We start from the raw sequence: 18,809 nt of genomic DNA, 5'->3' as shown, positions 1-18,809 counted from the left end.
TTCTTTAATATTTTCAAAAATATTTATAGTGTTGCTAACTTTTGGTTGGCTCTTAATTCGTAATTTGCTCTGTTTGTTTAACCTTTGCTCTAGAGTCGCCAGGTATCTTTATACCGCCACGAGGTTCAAGTTCAAGCAATGATCAATAACTCAACACACCAATTAGTAAGATTCAAATCAAAACACATTTATTATACACAGTAAATCACTACTCATGCATAAACTCTACTTTCTAGACTATTCCTATCACTAAAAAGCCTATACTTAGCTTCGGACTGGCCCACCAGGTCAGGGGAACAAATGGCCTTTCGATCAGGTCCTGAGTCTGCAGGATTCAAAAGCTGGTATGGACTGGTAGCTAGGAGCGCCTATCTCGTAGCGAGTGTTGGCTTGAGACTTACTTGGTTGGCGGCCGCTGGACAGTTCACTCTCAGGGGTTGCTTCGCATTGCTGAGTGACCCTGTCAAGAAGACAGATTTGAACTTGGGGGCTTTACTTTATAGTACCCAGGGGCTTCCCGCCCTTCGGGGCGGACCCCGTACCTGATTCCCAGTGATTGGACTGCGTTCCGATCACTTGGATCGATTTCTCCAATACTGGAGTTGTTCCCTGATCGCTAAATGTCCGTTGGCCTTCCTTTGTCTTGGCTCCTGCTGGCACCGAGGAGTCTGACTTGGCTTTATTCACCTTAACTGCTGCAATTGTGCCTTGGAATTGCTCATTGCTATGCAGATGGCTGCTGGCTTCAGTGCTGTCTGGTTTCTTACAGGTTTCAATACACGATTTCTGTATTTGCTAGTCTTTGCCTGTGTTGGCTGAATTTCCCTTCAGCCTTTGCGGTTCTCCATTTTAAGTCAGGAAGTGGCCAACCCAGGTGGCTACACTAGGAACTCTTACCGCCTGTCTTTGTATTTCTAGCTAGCTTTTATCGTACTCTAATTCCCGTCCCCCTCATTACTCTTTTAGTCATTATTTGTTGGTTTTTGTATCATGTCCAATCCTGATCTGCCATCCAACTTTGTGCAATTTTATGCTTTTTCTTTAAAACTGATACTGTCTTTAACTTTTCCAGGTAACTGCAGAGTGGGTGTGGGTCCTCCCCTTGGAATTTCTCTCTCTTGTTGGAATGTATCTATTCTGTGCATTCTGACATATCACCTTAAATGTTTGGCATGACTATTGATCGGTCCCTTAATCTAAATTGCCAGTTCACATTTGCTAGCTTTGCTTTTATTCCCTCAACTGCCTTTATTCAAGTTTAAAATACTAGTCATAGACCCACTCTCCTCACTCAAACTAAATGAAAAATTCAATCATATTATATTACTATTGTGGGGTGGCACAGTGGTCAGCACTGCAGCCTCGCAGCACCAGGGCCCAGGTTCAATAACGGCCTCGGGTGACTGTGTGGAGTTTGTACATTCTCTCAGTGTCTGTGGGATTTCCTCCTTCTGCATTGTAGAAATTCTATGAATTCTCCAATCACTGCTACTTAGAGACACCTTCACAGAGATAACTAATTCATCCTATTTTATTGCACAATATCAGGACAAGTATAGCCCACTTCCTGGTTGGCTCCAGAAAATGCTGAAAGAAATTATCCCAAAAATATTCTACGAATTTGTCATCTAGACTACATTTGACCACCTGATTACTCCAGTCTATATGTAGATTAGAATCCCCCATGATAATCGGCGTACCTTTCTGGCAAGTTCCCATTATTTCTTCTTTGATATCCCGTCCTATGATCACTGTTGAGGTGCCTGTCCACCACTCCCACAAGCGACTTCTTGCCTTTCCACTTCCTAATCTCTACCCAAACTCTTCTCTGCTCTGGTTTCCCTCTCTAGTATGCAGCCATCTTTAATTCACCCTCCACCTTTTCTCATTTGCCTATCCTTCGTAAATGTCTCACACCCGTCAAAATGTAGGTCCCAATCTATGCCATCCTGCAGCCAAGTCTCTGTAATGGCTATTAAATCGTACTTATTAATCTCTATTTGCACCATCAGTTCATCTGTTTGTTTTTAATGTATTAGCACAACAAGTATCCATGATTTTTTTTCAATAACATCCACAGTGGTTTATTAAGTAGTATTTTCTTTGCTGGCCTTCTCTAATTTTTCCCACTTATCATTTACGGCACTTCCTGATAAGGGTGCACATATGGAGCAGCAGGAACCTTCTTCAGATTTAAATTGCACAACCCACATTCCTGACCTGCAGGAGAAGGGTAGCTGACCAGACTATTTGAGGTCAGCAAAAAAACAAAAAAAAAAAGCCATAGCATTAGTAACATCCACTGCAGATTATTCCTATTTGCCAATACAAACACACAAATTAGGAGGAGTAGGCCACTCGACCCCTTGAGCCTGTTCCACAATTCAACAAGATTATATCTGATCCTGGCCGCGAGGTTTGCTGGTGTCACACGGGAGGGTTTAAACTAGTATGGCAGGGGGGTGGGCACGGGAGCAATAGGTCAGAAGGTGAGAGCATTGAGGGAGAACTAGGGAATAGGGACAGTGTGGCTCTGAGGCAGAGCAGACAGGGAGAAGTTGCTGAACACAGCGGGTCTGGTGGCCTGAAGTGCATATGTTTTAATGCAAGGAGCATTACGGGTAAGGCAGATGAACTTAGAGCTTGGATTAGTACTTGGAACTATGATGTTGTTGCCATTACAGAGACCTGGTTGAGGGAAGGGCAGGATTGGCAGCTAAACGTTCCAGGATTTAGATGTTTCAGGCGGGATAGAGGGGGATGTAAAAGGGGAGGTGGAGTTGCGCTACTTGTTCGGGAGAATATCACAGCTGTACTGCGAGAGGACACCTCAGAGGGCAGTGAGGCTATATGGGTAGAGATCAGGAATAAGAAGGGTGCAGTCACAATGTTGGGGGTATACTACAGGCCTCCCAACAGCCAGCGGGAGATAGAGGAGCAGATGGGTAGACAGATTTTGGAAAAGAGTAAAAACAACAGGGTTGTGGTGATGGGAGACTTCAACTTCCCCAATATTGACTGGGACTCACTTAGTGCCAGGGGCTTAGACGGGGCGGAGTTTGTAAGGAGCATCCAGGAGGGCTTCTTAAAACAATATGTAGACAGTCCAACTAGGGAAGGGGCGGTACTGGACCTGGTATTGGGGAATGAGCCCGGCCAGGTGGTAGATGTTTCAGTAGGGGAGCATTTCGGTAACAGTGACCACAATTCAGTAAATTTTAAAGTACTGGTGGACAAGGATAAGAGTGGTCCGAGGATGAATGTGCTAAATTGGGGGAAGGCTAATTATAACAATATTAGGCGGGAACTGAAGAACATAGATTGGGGCGGATGTTTGAGGGCAAATCAACATCTGACATGTGGGAGGCTTTCAAGTGGCAGTTGAAAGGAATACAGGACCGGCATGTTCCTGTGAGGAAGAAAGATAAATACGGCAATTTTCGGGAACCTTGGATGACGAGTGATATTGCAGGCCTCGTCAAAAAGAAAAAGGAGGCATTTGTCAGGGCTAAAAGGCTGGGAACAGACGAAGCCTGCGTGGAATATAAGGAAAGTAGGAAGGAACTTAAGCAAGGAGTCAGGAGGGTTAGAAGGGGTCACGAAAAGTCATTGGCAAATAGGGTTAAGGAAAATCCCAAGGCTTTTTACACGTACATAAAAAGCAAGAGGGTAGCCAGGGAAAGAGTTGGCCCACTGAAGGATAGGCAAGGGAATCTATGTGTGGAGCCAGAGGAAATGGGCGAGGTACTAAATGAATACTTTGCCTCAGTATTCACCAAAGAGAAGGAATTGGTAGATGTTGAGTCTGGAAAAGGGGGTGTAGATAGCCTGGGTCATATTGTGATCCAAAAAGACGAGGTGTTGGGTGTCTTAAAAAATATTAAGGTAGGTAAGTCCCCAGGGCCTGATGGGATCTACCCCAGGATACTGAAGGAGGCTGGAGAGGAAATTGCTGAGGCCTTGACAGAAATCTTTGGATCCTCGCTGTCTTCAGGGGATGTCCCGGAGGACTGGAGAATAGCCAATGTTGTTCCTCTGTTTAAGAAGGGTAGCAAGGATAATCCAGGGAACTACAGGCCGGTGAGCCTTACTTCAGTGGTAGGGAAATTACTGGAGAGAATTCTTCGAGACAGGATCGACTCCCATTTGGAAGCAAATGGACGTATTAGTGAGAGGCAGCACGGTTTTGTGAAGGGGAGGTCGTGTCTCACTAACTTGATAGAGTTTTTCGAGGAGGTCACTAAGATGATTGATGCAGGTAGGGCAGTAGATGTTGTCTATATGGACTTCAGTAAGGCCTTTGACAAGATCCCTCATGGTAGACTAGTACAAAAGGTGAAGTCACACGGGATCAGGGGTGAGCTGGCAAGGCGGATACAGAACTGGCTAGGCCATAGAAGGCAGAGAGTAGCAATGGAGGGATGCTTTTCTAATTGGAGGGTTGTGACCGGTGGTGTTCCACAGGGATCAGTGCTGGGACCTTTGCTCTTTGTAGTATATATAAATGATTTGGAGGAAAATGTAACTGGTCTGATTAGTAAGTTTGCAGACGACACAAAGGTTGGTGGAATTGCGGATAGCGATGAGGACTGTCGGAGGATACAGCAGGATTTAGATTGTCTGGAGACTTGGGCGGAGAGATGGCAGATGGAGTTTAATCCGGACAAATGTGAGGTAATGCATTTTGGAAGGTCTAATGCAGGTAGGGAATATACAGTGAATGGTAGAACCCTCAAGAGTATTGAAAGTCAAAGAGATCTAGGAGTACAGGTCCACAGGTCATTGAAAGGGGCAACACAGGTGGAGAAGGTAGTCAAGAAGGCATACGGCATGCTTGCCTTCATTGGCCGGGGCATTGAGTATAAGAATTGGCAAGTCATGTTGCAGCTGTATAGAACCTTAGTTAGGCCACACTTGGAGTATAGTGTTCAATTCTGGTCGCCACACTACCAGAAGGATGTGGAGGCTTTAGAGAGGGTGCAGAAGAGATTTACCAGAATGTTGCCTGGTATGGAGGGCATTAGCTATGAGGAGCGGTTGAATAAACTCGGTTTGTTCTCACTGGAACGAAGGAGGTTGAGGGGAGACCTGATAGAGGTCTACAAAATTATGAGGGGCATAGACAGAGTGGATAGTCAGAGGCTTTTCCCCAGGGTAGAGGGGTCAATTACTAGGGGGCATAGGTTTAAGGTGAGAGGGGCAAGGTTTAGAGTAGATGTACAAGGCAAGTTTTTTTACGCAGAGGGTAGTGGGTGCCTGGAACTCGCTACCGGAGGAGGTAGTGGAAGCAGGGACGATAGGGACATTTAAGGGGCATCTTGACAAATATATGAATAGGATGGGAATAGAAGGATACGGACCCAGGAAGTGTAGAAGATTGTAGTTTAGTCGGGCAGCATGGTCGGCACGGGCTTGGAGGGCCGAAGGGCCTGTTCCTATGCTGTACATTTCTTTGTTCTTTGATTGTAACCTCAACCCCACATTTCTGCCCACCTCCGATAACCTTTCACCCCCTTGTTAATCAAGAATCTGTTTGGCGAGGAAGAGTTCAGAAATTCATGACCCGCAGAGAAAACATAACTTTCCCAACTTTGTGATCAATTCTTCTCACAATAAATGATAACATTCTACTAGCCTTCCTAATTACTTGCTGTACCTGTAGACCAGCCTTACAATTCATTTACTAGAACACCCAGGTCCTTCTACTCCTCAGGGCTCTGCAATCTCTCACTATTTAGATAATAAGCTTTTTTATTCTTCCCGTCAAAATGGACAATTTCACGTGTCCACATTCTACTCCTGGTTCGTGATACGAGGCAAAGCCAACAGCGCTGGTTCAATTCCTGTATCGACAAAGGTTATTCATGATGGCCCCACCTTCTCAACCTTGCCCCTCGCCGGAGGTGTAGTGATCTTAAGGTTAAATCACCACCAGTCATCTCTCAAAGGGGAGAGAAACCTATGGTCGTCTGGGACAGTGACATTTGCCAGATTTCTGCCCACTCACTTAACCTTTGTCTTTTTGTAGCCTCCTCATATCCTCTTCATAATTCAGTTTCCTACCTGTGCGTCGTCAGCAAGGTTATAACCATAACATTAGCCCCTTCATCCGAGTCATTTATATGAATTCTATAAATGTTGAGGCCTCAGCACTGATCAATGTGGCACATCACTCATCACATCCTGCCAACCACAAAAAGACCCATTTATGCCAACTGTTTCTTGTTTGCTAACCAACCTTCAATCCATGCTTAATAGATTACCCTTTACATCATGAACTTTTATTTTCATAGAATCATAGAATTTACAGTGCAGAAGGAGGCCATTCGGCCCATCGAGTCTGCACCGGCTCTTGGAAAGAGCACCCTACCCAAGCCCACACCCCCATCCTATCCCCATATCCCAGTACCCCACCCAACACGGAGGGTAATTTTGGACACTAAGGGCAATTTAGCATGGTCAATCCACCTAACCATCACATCTTTGGACTGTGGGAGGAAACCGGAGCACCCGGAGAAAACCCACGCACACACGGGGAGAGCGTGCAGACTCCGCACAGACAGTGACCCAAGCCGGGAATCGAACCTGGGACCCTGGAGCTGTGAAGCAATTGTGCTAATCACTATGCTACCGTGCTGCCCAACTCATGCAGGTATAAATGATGGCCAGGACACCAGAAGAACTCTGCAACTCCTGTTCGAGTAAAGCTAAGGAGCCTTTCACACCCACCTGACGGTGCTGTGATTAACGCTTAATCCACAAACTGGTACCTCTGGCAGGGCTGCATTTCCTCAGTAATCAATCTGCTGGTGTGCGCACAGGCTGCAAGAGTGAAGCATATGAGCCCATGACTCCTATTGAGTCACAGGTGACGCTGAATATCCCCTCCATAAATGCCATTTGAGGGAGAGGTGGTAACAAAAAGCAGACTGATCAATGGTAAACAAATGGGCCAGTCATGCAGCTTGTAGTGAAGACTTCAGTGAGTTAAGATTCACCGAATTTCACCATGAAGTATCCGTCCAGTAATTCTACTGTAGTATTTAGAAACTAAACGGGCACAATAGAAACTGGACGGTAAATACATTAAATAATGCAGCCAGCCTACGTGTGTTTGAATAAATCAAACAAGCACACATTTTAAAGTTAGCAAATGCAGTCCAGCAGCTCCTTTCGGATCAACATCGTCCCCGCCACCCTCTCACATTGTGTGGGAGATTCACCGACAGCAGCTCCCACACCCGAGGCTGCCCCTGCTCCGCAAGGCCTTCCGCACATGCCCGTGTCGAGCGGCTTGCGATTGGCAACGAGCCAGCTGCTCCCCACCCCCAGGTCCGGCCTCGCGGTCGCCGCCGAAACCCTGGCCGCCAGGCCTCTCCTTCCTACCTTCTTCTTCTCCATGTTCCGCACTTTCTTGTCGATGACATTGAGAACCTGTCCGAGTGCCTCATTCTGCGGCTATGCCGCCTGCCCCTGGCCGGCCTGGACACTCACCGCCGCCGCAGCAGCGACGGCGGCCTCAGCTCCAGCGGCGGAAGATGATCGCGATTCGGCCGCTTTTGTGGCGGTGGCTGGGGGCATTTTCTCTCCTGATCTTTGTGAGAAACTGAGCTTTGTTTAAAAGGGGAAAAAAACAGGGGTGGGGGGAGGAGAAAGTTGGGAATTTTATTGCAAGGGAAAAGACCAAGAGACGCTTCTCCGTCCGCGCGACACCAGCAGCGCCGAGACTGAGGGGCGGGCATGCGCCGCGGGAGCGGGGTTATGCAATTTTATGCAATAACCTTTGATATGGCACCTTGTCAAATGTCTTCTGGAAATCTAAGTACAGTACATCCAACGGTTCCCCCTTTATTCACAGGATGCGACTCCTTCAAAGAACGCCAGTAAATTGGTAAAATATTGGTAAGCTTTACACCTGTCCGTAAGCTGCGTTAGCAGTGATCATGCAACAGGCATTTGGTCCTGGACACTGAAAAGAAACAAAATTTGAAGAAAGAAACTATCCTCCCTTGGAGTAATAAGTTGTAATTAAATATCAGAAAGGGAGAAGATGCATAAAAATACAGCTACAACTGTACAGGGCATTCATGGAACCACAATTACTAGTAACGCTTACAGTTCCATTTTCCTTATTTAAAGAAGGAAACATTTGCATTGGGGACAGTTCAAGAAGGGTTCACTAGGTTGATTCCTACAATGAAGGACTTAATGTTGAGGTGTCAACCTGGTGAAGTTGAACTGTGGAACAAGCTCAAGGGGTCGAGTGGCCTACTCCTGCCCCTAATTTGTATGTTTATATTGGCAAATAGGAGTCCATCATTGGGGGTATCTTTGAACAGAAACTAACCATATAAAAAGAGAGAATGGAGCTAACATTTAGAGTCTGGATGACTCTGTCAGCTTTGACAAAGTTATCCAGACTCAAAACATTAGCTCCGTCCTCTCTCCACAGATGCTGTCAGACTTGCTGAGATTATGCAGCATTTTGTTTTTGTTTCAGATTCCAGCTTCCGCAGTAATGTGTTTTTAATCTAACCATATGAATACTGCAGCTACACGAACACAGGAAAGGCTATGAATCCTGTGGTGAATAACTCAACTCTGACTTCCCAAGGTCTGTTACAAGGCACAAGTCAGGACTGTGATGGAATACTCTCCACTTGCCTAATGAATGCAGCTCAACAACACTCAAAATGACACCACCCAGGGAAATGCAGCCCGTTTGAGTGCTTTAGGTAGAGGGAAGAATGTAGAAGACCAGCCAGGAGTGCATTTAAATAGTCAAGCCTAGAAGTAAGGGTTTCCACAGATGAGCCGAGACAGGGAACTAAATTAAATGCAAATGTGAAGTCAGAAGCTCATCTCAGGAATAATTGTGGCACTGAGGTTGCAAACTGACTGGTTTAATCTCAGACTGTTACCAGGAAGAGGGATGGAATCAGGAGCTAGGGAAACTTAGTTTTGAGCAGGGGCTAGAAACATTGCCTTAGTCTTCCCAATATTTAATTGGAAGCAATTTCTGCACATCAGTACTAGATGTCAGTCAAGCAGCCTGATGATTTAGAAATAGTGGAGTCCAGAGAGTTGGTGGCATAAGAGTTGGCTATCGTCAGTGTACATGCGAAAGCCACTGCAGTGTTTTAGAATAATGCAGTGTTTTAGAATAATATCGGCAAAAGACAACAAGTAGATGTGAAGTAGGAGGTAGCCAACTGTGGGGTCAGAGTGAGAAGCCATTGCAAGCAATTCTCTGGCTGCAGCTAGACAGGTAAGAATGGAACTGGGTGAAATTCCCACACATCTGGCAACAGTGAAGAGGTTTTGGAGGAGGATGGTGCCACTGTCAAAGTCTGCAGACAGGTCAAGGACTTTTGTCAGTCATGTAGGGTGCCCTTCAATTTCTGCCACATGCAGCCCATCAGCACCATACAACATGTAGAAAGCAAATTAACCCTTAGATCAGTAAAACGAACAAGGGCCCAATGAACATCATTGTATTTTTCATGCAATAAATGCCCAACAGAACCACGGCAAACACTTGGCTCTTCTTGATTCTGAAATTTACAATTAACTTAAGAAATTACACCATGCATAACTAAATAACTTGATTCCATTTTGTTTTTTCCCATTACAGAACTTTTCATACCTCAAACAGATTTTAAGGCTAATTCCCATTACTAGATTGCAAAAATGCAATCGTGCTTTTAATGCTCTTCTTTTAATAGATGGCTAAGTGTACAAAAACCATTGAAACAATCATTTCATTACATAATCTAGAGGGGTATTTAACAAAAGAGAAACAGAAGTACTCAGTGCCTTAGCTAAAACATCCGAACCAATTACACCAAGAAATAGTTGCATACAGTGATTTATTGGAGTCACAGATGACACACAATACGCTTACTATACATTGCTTAATCCAGGCTTCAATTTATTGCCTACATGTTTGGTTTTTTTAAATTCAGCAAGTCAGCATTCAGTAATGAGCAAAGTTCACAGCTTAGTGTCTCCTAAGCCCAGTATTCATTCATGCTATTAGAACAAACCATCAAGTCTTGCCTCAATTTGGATTTGCTCGACTATCAACGAAACAGCCAGAAACTAACAAGCATAGACACAACAGGCCAGAATTTGTCATCAAAATAACAATGAGGCTATTGTCACTGTTATTCCTAGGTATAGCAACCGTAGGTGAGGAACAAATGCATGTTTAACTATGAATTTCTAAAAGTTGCTGCCAGAGTTGTACTATTCCAGTTACCGTCTGGAAAACAGCAAATTGTCTGCCTCAACACTGACAGATATTGAATGCCATTCATTTGTTAGGCGCTGCATTTGTTAAATGGATGCAAACTAAACCTGTTACAGATATTAGTGGCTTTCTGTACTATTTTAAAGATGTGATAATTGTTAATTACTACCAGTCAATCTCCCGGAACTGAAAACAAATTACAACAGATGTGGAGTTTCGTTCCTTCAGGAATTGTGTATCTTCATGCTTGTTCACCTATAGTGTCAGTCGATATAGTTTTGATTGCACAAGAGTGTTGGAAATTGTCCCATAGAATAATCATAGAATTTACAGTAAGAAATCTTACAACACCAGGTTAAAGTCCAACAGGTTTGTTTCAAATACTAGCTTTCGGAGCACTGCTCCTTCCTCAGGTGAATGGAATAGAATTTACAGCGCAGGAGGCCTTTCAGCCCATCGAGTCTGCACCGGCCCTTGGAAAGAGCACCCTACTTAAGCCCCACACCTCCAGCCTATCCCCTTTTGTCCCCGTAACCCCACCTAACCTTTTTGCCCAAGGGCAATTTAGAATGGTCGATCCACCTAACCTGCACATCTTTGGACTGTGGGAGGAAACCAGAGCACCCAGAGGAAACCCATGTACACACGGGGAGAACGTGCGGACTCCACACAGATAGTGACCCAAGCCGGGAATCGAACCTGGGACCCTGGAGCTGTGAAGCAACTGTGCTAACCAATATGTTACCGTCCCATCGGTGCATGAGCTGCACACAATCAGTGTTCACAGTATGCCGATTGTTACTGGCCAAAAGCAAACCAGGGGCCAATTTCATAAAAGTTCCTGTGGTTCAACCACAGTTGTAAGTAATTGCCTCAGACCTGGTTATTTTCCACTGTTCCAATCCATGCTAATTGAAAATGGAGGTCCCTCTTGCTACCAACTTAACAGGATGCACCAACAAGCTTTAGTTCGAATGAAACAGACTTTCCCATTTAACTGCCTCAGAATGTATAGTTGGTCACACACAGTCTCTGCCATTTTAGTGGGCACACTGGTGTTAATGCAATTACTCTATAAACATTAGGGAACTCCATGCGCCCTGCAGAAGATGTGTAGTGTACCATTAAAAGTTATGAATTAAATCGAAGTAAACTAAAGGCAGCAGCTCGTGCAAGATGTTGGGGTCTGAATGAAAACAATTAGAAACAGAGCACTGACTTTTGCCCTAGTCCATTTTAAATGTACTAGAAACTGCAATATTTCCAGGATTGCAGTAGGAATTCAGGAACGCAAGAGAGTCATGGGCAGCAGGAGCCACCATCATTCACCCTGCAGCACTAGCTTCAACCTCTTTGACTTGCATGAAATTAGTAAATTTCAAATAACTTCACAGTTCCTTTCGTCATATAACTTTAAATAGTAGGCACTAAAAAGTAATTAAGCTAATTGTACTTTTAGTGAGGTACAAGTGCTTTCTGAACGCTCCCAAATAGCCAGCACACAGTGCCATTATGATTGATTTCTGCGGTGATGAAAAATTACCTGGTATGGACAGTTATACAGTTTACGTTTGAATGGTATAATTGGTAGTCGCTGGATTTTGATAGGGTACTTGAAAAGGTTTGATCTTTTGGGAAGAATAGAGAATATGCCCGATTCTTGTCTGACCTAAACTGCTTTGTTATATGACATGGTGGAGCAGAGTTGAGCCAGGGCAGAAAAGACGAATGAGAGGATGAGAAAGACATGAAAAGAGCAAAAACACAAAATAGTTCACATAACATACAATATTTTGGCCTTGATGTAATATTTTATTCAGTCTATTCCCAGTCTTTTTCCACAGAAAAAGGGCACCATCAAACTGCAAAGCATGTGAGTAGTGCAGAAAGTATTTTCTCTACCATAGATATTTTAATTCAAAAATAAATCTTTCCATTTAAAAGGCAAAAGTACATTATTTTTAAAAATGCATCTGAAATGTACATGATTTTCACCTAGAAACAATTTAAAGTAAGAAGTTCCCTCAATGGTTTAGTTTTAAAAAAAATTTAGAGTACCCAATTCTTTTTTTCCCCAATTAAGGGGCAATTTAGCGTGGCCAATCCACCTAGCCTGCACATCTTTGGGTTGTGCGACACCCATGCAGACATAGGGAGAATGTGCAAATTCCACACGGCCAGTGACCCGGGGCCAGGATCGAACCGGGTCCTTGGCACCGTGAGGCAGTAGTGCTAACTATTACTCCGTGCCGCCCCTCTCAATGGTTTAGTTTCTGTGTTAAGTTAGCTGACCCAAATAGAACATCAAGTTTCTGACTAGCCCTTAGCCAGTAAGGTTAAAAAAAAGTTAACTGGTGTCTGAACCTCCAGAGCGGCAGTGAAAAGTTTGCGCGCAATGATTGAGAACAAATTGTGCTTGGTTTGGTTCCACGCTTAGCCAGTCTGCCAACATGGAGCAAGCAAACTCACAAAACGAATGGCCATTCAATGATGTGAAGTCTACTGGCAACCAGAAACTCATACACAGCAGCAGCTAAATGGAAGGCAACTGGGAAAAGAATATTTAGACATTGTATACTCTGGAGGTCTAACAATTTTTGATCTGACAATTTCTGACATGTAAGAATATTGTACCTACACTTTTCCCATTACATTATTTTGAAAACTGTTCGCAAATAAAGTTAAAATAGCATATAAACCTCAAAAAGAAACATTGAGAATGCATTCCTACTCAGTATGGAATGTTGACAACGCAAATCAAACACACAAAAGCTATTCCTTTTTTTAAATGTTTCCAATTAAGGGGCAATTTAGTGTGGCCAATCCACTTACCCAGCATATCTTTGGGTTGTTAGAGTGAGACTCACGTAGGTAGGGGAGAATGCGCAAACTCCACACGGACAGTGACCCAGGGCCAAGATTGAACCCGGGTCCTTGGTGCAGTGAGACAGCAGTACTAACCACTGGGCCGTCCCCAAAATAGTTATTCCTCATAGTCTTCAAGTGGACTGAAGCAACACGTGGCATTTTTGCAATCTGAGCATAGGACAGGTTTAAAACTGTTCAGCAACTAGCCTGACTAGATCAAAAATTTACATCTTTGGACATATATATATACCACATAAACCTGTTCAGTTAAACTATTCATTCACTATACATTATTTTGTCAATAGTTAAGATGAGCAGAGCCTCCATAGAATGATGAGGGTGGGGGAAGTAATGAAAGTTTGATCATGACATGTCAAAACCTTTCGTAAATTCTTTCTGCTTTTTAGCAGCAGTCAGGCAACTCTCTAAAGCTGCTTTGACAGGTAGGGTTTTGGATGAAATAATGAGATGGGTTCATGCTGTTCCAATCAGAGGTCTGGGCAGCACAGTAGCACAAGTGATTAGAACTGTGACTTCACAGCGGCAGGGTCCCAGGTTCGATTCCCTGCTGGGTCACGGTCTGTGGGGAGTCTGTACGTTCTCCGTGTCTGCGTGGGTTTCCTCCGGGTGCTCTGGTTTCCTCCCGCAGTCCAAAGACGTGCAGGTTAGGTGGATTGGCCATGATAAATTGGCCTTAATAACCAAAAAAGGTTAGATGGGGTTATTCGGTTACAGGGATAAGGTGGAATTGAGGGCTTAAGTGGGTCGGTGCAGACTCGATGGGCCGAATGGCCTCCTTCTGCACTGTATGCTCTATGTTTCAGATGCATCACTATCTCTATAAATCACTTCAGGAATCCATCTTTATGAGGAATAGTTTGTGATCCTCCATCTGGCATAGGTCGTCTCTGCCCAACACCGCAATATGGTGCCAGTTTGGTATGGTTGGCTGGCTGAAGCCACATCCTGTTATTTGGCCATATAATGGCCCCACATAATGAAATGCATTATGGCGGTTATCACCCCTTAAAATTATGAAAATGGTTTAATGTGCCTTTCAACTGGTTAGAATTTCAGAACTGTGCTGTGGCACAGGCTCGTGAAATCGAGTAAGCTGCCCCAACCTGTACACCCCTCCTCCCCCTAAAAAACTCTCAAGTTCTTTCCACCTTAAGCAAGCTCCAGTGTGTTTACATGCGTATGCATTTATTAAGAATTTCTCTTTTTTATGAGCAAGCATTGTTTTTTTTATCATGCCATTGTTATCTTCAAGTGGATTAAACTAGTTGTGTTTTTTGGTTGTATATTTGTTATTTAAACATTACATTTTTGTTAAAATGTGTCCTGAAATTTGGTTTTGTTACTATTAGTTGTGCTTAGTCCAGAGTCCAAATATTCTTCTCTGAGAACTCATGACTTTGGGGTAGAACTTTGGAACATTATACCCTTCAAGGCAATTCCACCATTCATGACTGATTCATATCTTAACATCAACCTGTCAGGTGCATAATCCTCAATATGTTTGCCTAATAAATATTTATCAATTTTTAATATTTTAATTGACCTAACCGCAACAGCTTTTTGACTCCAGAGTGCAAATTTTCCACTAGTTTTTAATCAACATCCTGGCAGTTGCCACTAACCAGAAACCGATCTAGACTAGCCATATAAATACTGTGAGTACAAGAACAGATCAGAGGCTAGGAATCTTGCAGCAAGTAACTCACCCCCTAACCTGTCCATCACCTAAAAGGCACAAGTTAGGAGTGTGATCGAATATTCACCACTTGCCTGGATGAGTGCAGCTCCAGCAACACTCAAGAATCTAGACACCATCCAGGACAATGCAGCCCCCTTGATTGCCATCCCTTCCACAAACATTTACTCCCTTCACCACCGGCAAAAACAATGTGTACAATGTACAAGATGTACTGCATGACTGAACACACCATGGCTCCTCAGACAGCACCTTCCAAACCCACGACCATTGCCATCTAGTAAAAACATGGGGACTCCACCACCTGGAAGTTCCTCTTCAAGACACACACTGTCCTGAACTGAAAGTATTAAATAGGCCTATGGAGTACTTGACATTATTAGCCAAGGCATAAAATATAAAAGCAGGGAGGTTATGGTGGAGCTGTATAAAAACTTTGTGGAGCCACAGGTGGAGTACTGCGTGCAGTTCTGGTCACCACACTATAGAAAATATGTGATTGCACTAGAAAGGGCGCAGAGGAGATTCACCAGGATGTTGACTGGCTGGAGCATTTCTGCTATGGAGAGAGGCTGGTTATGCTGGGGTTGTTTTCCTTAGGAACAGAGAAGGCTATTTGGGGGGGGGGGGGGGGGGGGGGAACACATGATTGAGGTGTACAGAAGTATAAGAGACTTAGATGGGTAGGTAGGAAGGAACGTTTTTCCCTTAGTAAAGGGGTCAATAACCAGGTATAGCAAAGGACTGCAGATTTAGTGGGGATATGAGGAAAAGCTTTTTCACCCAGGTGTTGGGAATCTGGAACTCGCTGCCTGAAAGGCAGAAACCCTCAACATTTAAGAAGCATCTGAAACATCATAGAATACAAGGCTACGGACCAAGTGCTGGAAAATGTAATTAGAATATAGGTGTTTGATGTCTGGCACAGCCACGATGGGCCAAAGGACCTCTTTTTGTGCTGTAAAACTCTGACTCGGACTCTTTGAACTCTGTTCCTTCAGTCACTGGGTCAAAAATTGTTATTTTTGGTGTTAAGAAAAAGTGGGCAGCATGGTAGCACAGTTGTTTCACAGCTCCAGGGTCCCAGGTTCGATTCCCGGCTTGGGTCGTTGTCTGTGTGGAGTCTGCACGTTCTCCCAGTGTCTGCGTGGGTTTCCACCAGGTGCTCCAGCTTCTTCCCACAGTCCAAAGATGTGTAGGTTAGGTGGATTGGCCATGATAAATTGTCCTTAAGTGTCCAAAAAGGTTGGTTGGGGTTACTCGGTTAGTGAGGGGTGCTCTTTCCCAGGGCAGGTGCAGACTCAATGGACCGAATGGCCTCCTTCTGCACTGTAAATTCTGTGATAATCCGGAACTCCCTTCCTAACAGCCCTTTGGGTGTGTAACTATATCTGAGGGACTGCAGCGGTTCAAGGCAGCAGCTCACCACCACTTTCTCCAGGACAATTAGGAATGAGCATTAAATGCTGGCCCAGCCAGCGATGTCCACTTATGTCATTTGTTGTTTTTTTTTTTTAAAAGTGGTCCCAGCCTCCATCCTTGAATGGACCAGCATTAATCTACTATATCCCTTTTGCCAGGCCATTAAAAAGTGCAAACTTGTTCAAGTCTGTCCTGCCACTAACAATCCAATTACATCCCTTTTACAAATTAACATACTTTTAGTTTAAGAAAATCAACAAAGTGCCAAAGTGCTATATAGTTGAAAGGGTGCACATTGCGACTCAGGAAAACCATGGGAAACTAACTTCAAACAGGTTAAATTTTACTTTTAAAAACACGTTCACGTACTGAAGTACAGCGTGCATCTTTCCGGTAAACTATTTGAAGTAGCTATCTTGAAGTGGGGAGGGACAGGGGGAGGGCGAGGCTGAGACAGACTTTCCAGTCTACAGATTGGAAATGATTGCTCCGATCGATGTCAGGGAGCTGCTCTTCAAACTCGGGTTTTCTTTTTGTGTGAAGGCCGAAGCCTCCTGAACCGCTGTTGCTGCAGCGGGGTCTCTGTTCTCCTGCCTACCTTCTTCTTCTCCATGTTCCGCACTTTCTTGTCGATGACATTGAGAACCTGTCTGAGTGCCTCATTCTGCGGCTGTGCCGCCTGCCCCTGGCCGGCCTGGACACTCACCGCCGCCGCGGCGGCCTCAGCTCCGGCGGCGGAAGATGATCGCGATTCGGCCGCTTTTGTGGCGATGGCTGCGGGCATTTTCTTTCCTGGTCTTTGTGAGAAACTGAGCTTTGTTTAAAAGGGAAAAAAACAAGTTGGGGGGGGGGGGGGGGGGGGAAGAAAAGAGAGAAGAGTTGGGAATTTTATTGAAAGGGAAAAGACCAAGAGACGCGGCCGCTTCTGCGTCCGCGCGACACCAGCAGCAGCAGCGCCGAGACTGAGGGGCGGGCACATGCCGCGGGAGCGCGGCTCGCGTCCCCGCCTCAGGACCCCGCCCGCGCCTGGGGTTGGCCGCCGCGCCTGCTCACACCGGTCCCCAGAGTCACAACACACACATCCACGGGTCTGCGGTGTTTACCTCTTAAATCTGACTTTGTTTCATCAGTGGCTCTGCTATTCTGCAAGGTGTTTCAGGCAGTGATTAGGACAGTAACTGGAGAAAGGAAAAGAACAGCAGGAAGGATTGAGCTTCTACCCCTTCTCCCAGGCTAGACTGAAGAAAAAGTCTTACAACACCAGGTCAAAGTCGAACAGGTTTGTTTCAAACCACTAGCTTCCGGAGCACTGCTGAGGAAGGAGCAGTACTCCGAAAGTTAGTGGTTTGAAACAAACCTGTTTGACTTTAACCTGGTGAGCTAGTGGGTAAAACCTGTTGGACTTTAACCTGGTGTTGTAAGACTTCTTACTGTGCTCACCCCAATCCAATGCCAGCATCTCCACATTAAGACTCATTAAAGAGAGGGCGAAACAGGGACCTCCTCAACTCTGTAAAGAGACAGTCACCGAAAACAACTGACACCTTGCATCAAATCAGTGAACCAACGGATCAAATCTAAGCTCTGCAGCCAGCAGTGAATGGGCGGTAGACAATTAATAACTCACTGGAGGAAGAGGCTCCATAAATATCCCATCTTCAATGATGGGGGAGCCCATTTGTAACATCTTCAACAAGAAGTGCCGAGTAGATGATCTATCTCGAACTCCCCGGAGGTCCCCAGCATCATAAAAGGCAGGGTTTTACCTGCCCTGCCTAACTTTCTACCTGTCCTGCTGCCATCAGGGATCTTTGGGCATGCAATCATTGGTCCTCTATACCTCCTACCGTTCATTCCTTTGCTCGTTAGTCCTCCCAAAATGCATCACCGCGCACGTTTCAGAGTTAAATTCTATTTGCCATTTTCTGCCCATCTGACCAGCCTGTCTATATCATCCTGTAATCTAAGACTTCCCTCTTCACTATTTATCACACCTCCAATTTTAATGTCATCTGCGAACTTGCTGACCATACTTTCATGTCTAGATCATTAACAGCATGGGACCCAGCATCGATCCATTGTGAAATACCACTGGACACAGGCTTCCAGTCACAAAAATAACCTTTGACCATTATCATCTGCCTCCAAAGACCAAGGGTGATGCTCAGGGAACCCACGTTCAAATCCCAGCACAGCACATGGTGACATTTGAATGCAATAAAAACCTGGAATTAAAAGTCTAATGATGACCATGAAACCATGGTCGATTGTCATAAAATCCATCTGGTTCATTAATGTCCTTCAGAGAAGGAAATCTGCCATCCTTACTTGGTCTGGCATACATGTGATTCCAGACCCACAGCAATGCAGTTGGCTCTTAAATTAGGGCAATAAATGCTGGCCCAGCCAGACACCCACAGCCCATGAAAGGATTTTTAAAAATTCAGCAACAGACTTGTGTTCCAGAATTAGCCGCATCCCTAGTCAAGCTGTTCCAACACAACAACCAAGATATCTGTGAAAAATTGTCTGATCCACAAAAAGCAGGAC

The 18,809-nt window shown here is 44.7% G+C and overlaps 1 protein-coding gene across 5 annotated transcripts in view; it reads right to left on the bottom strand.

Annotated features, from left to right (window-relative positions):
• Window positions 1-17,111, bottom strand: part of caprin1b (cell cycle associated protein 1b) — a 158,883-nt gene extending 141,772 nt beyond the window's left edge. For 2 of the 5 annotated variants that reach the window (XM_072466579.1, XM_072466581.1), the window contains exon 1: window positions 16,858-17,111. In XM_072466579.1, coding sequence (XP_072322680.1) covers window positions 16,858-17,043 — 186 coding nt within the window. In that variant the 5' untranslated portion in view covers window positions 17,044-17,111. Of the gene's footprint in view, window positions 1-7,386; window positions 7,531-16,857 lie in introns of those variants that run through there. The other 3 variants (XM_072466578.1, XM_072466576.1, XM_072466580.1) reach the window with 3 other exon arrangements.
• Window positions 17,112-18,809: the final 1,698 nt, after the last annotated feature.

The sequence above is a fragment of the Scyliorhinus torazame genome, chromosome 10, assembly GCF_047496885.1.
Source record: "Scyliorhinus torazame isolate Kashiwa2021f chromosome 10, sScyTor2.1, whole genome shotgun sequence".
NCBI classification, from domain to species: Eukaryota; Metazoa; Chordata; class Chondrichthyes; order Carcharhiniformes; family Scyliorhinidae; genus Scyliorhinus; species Scyliorhinus torazame.
This window is presented reverse-complemented; position numbering and strand designations above follow the sequence as displayed.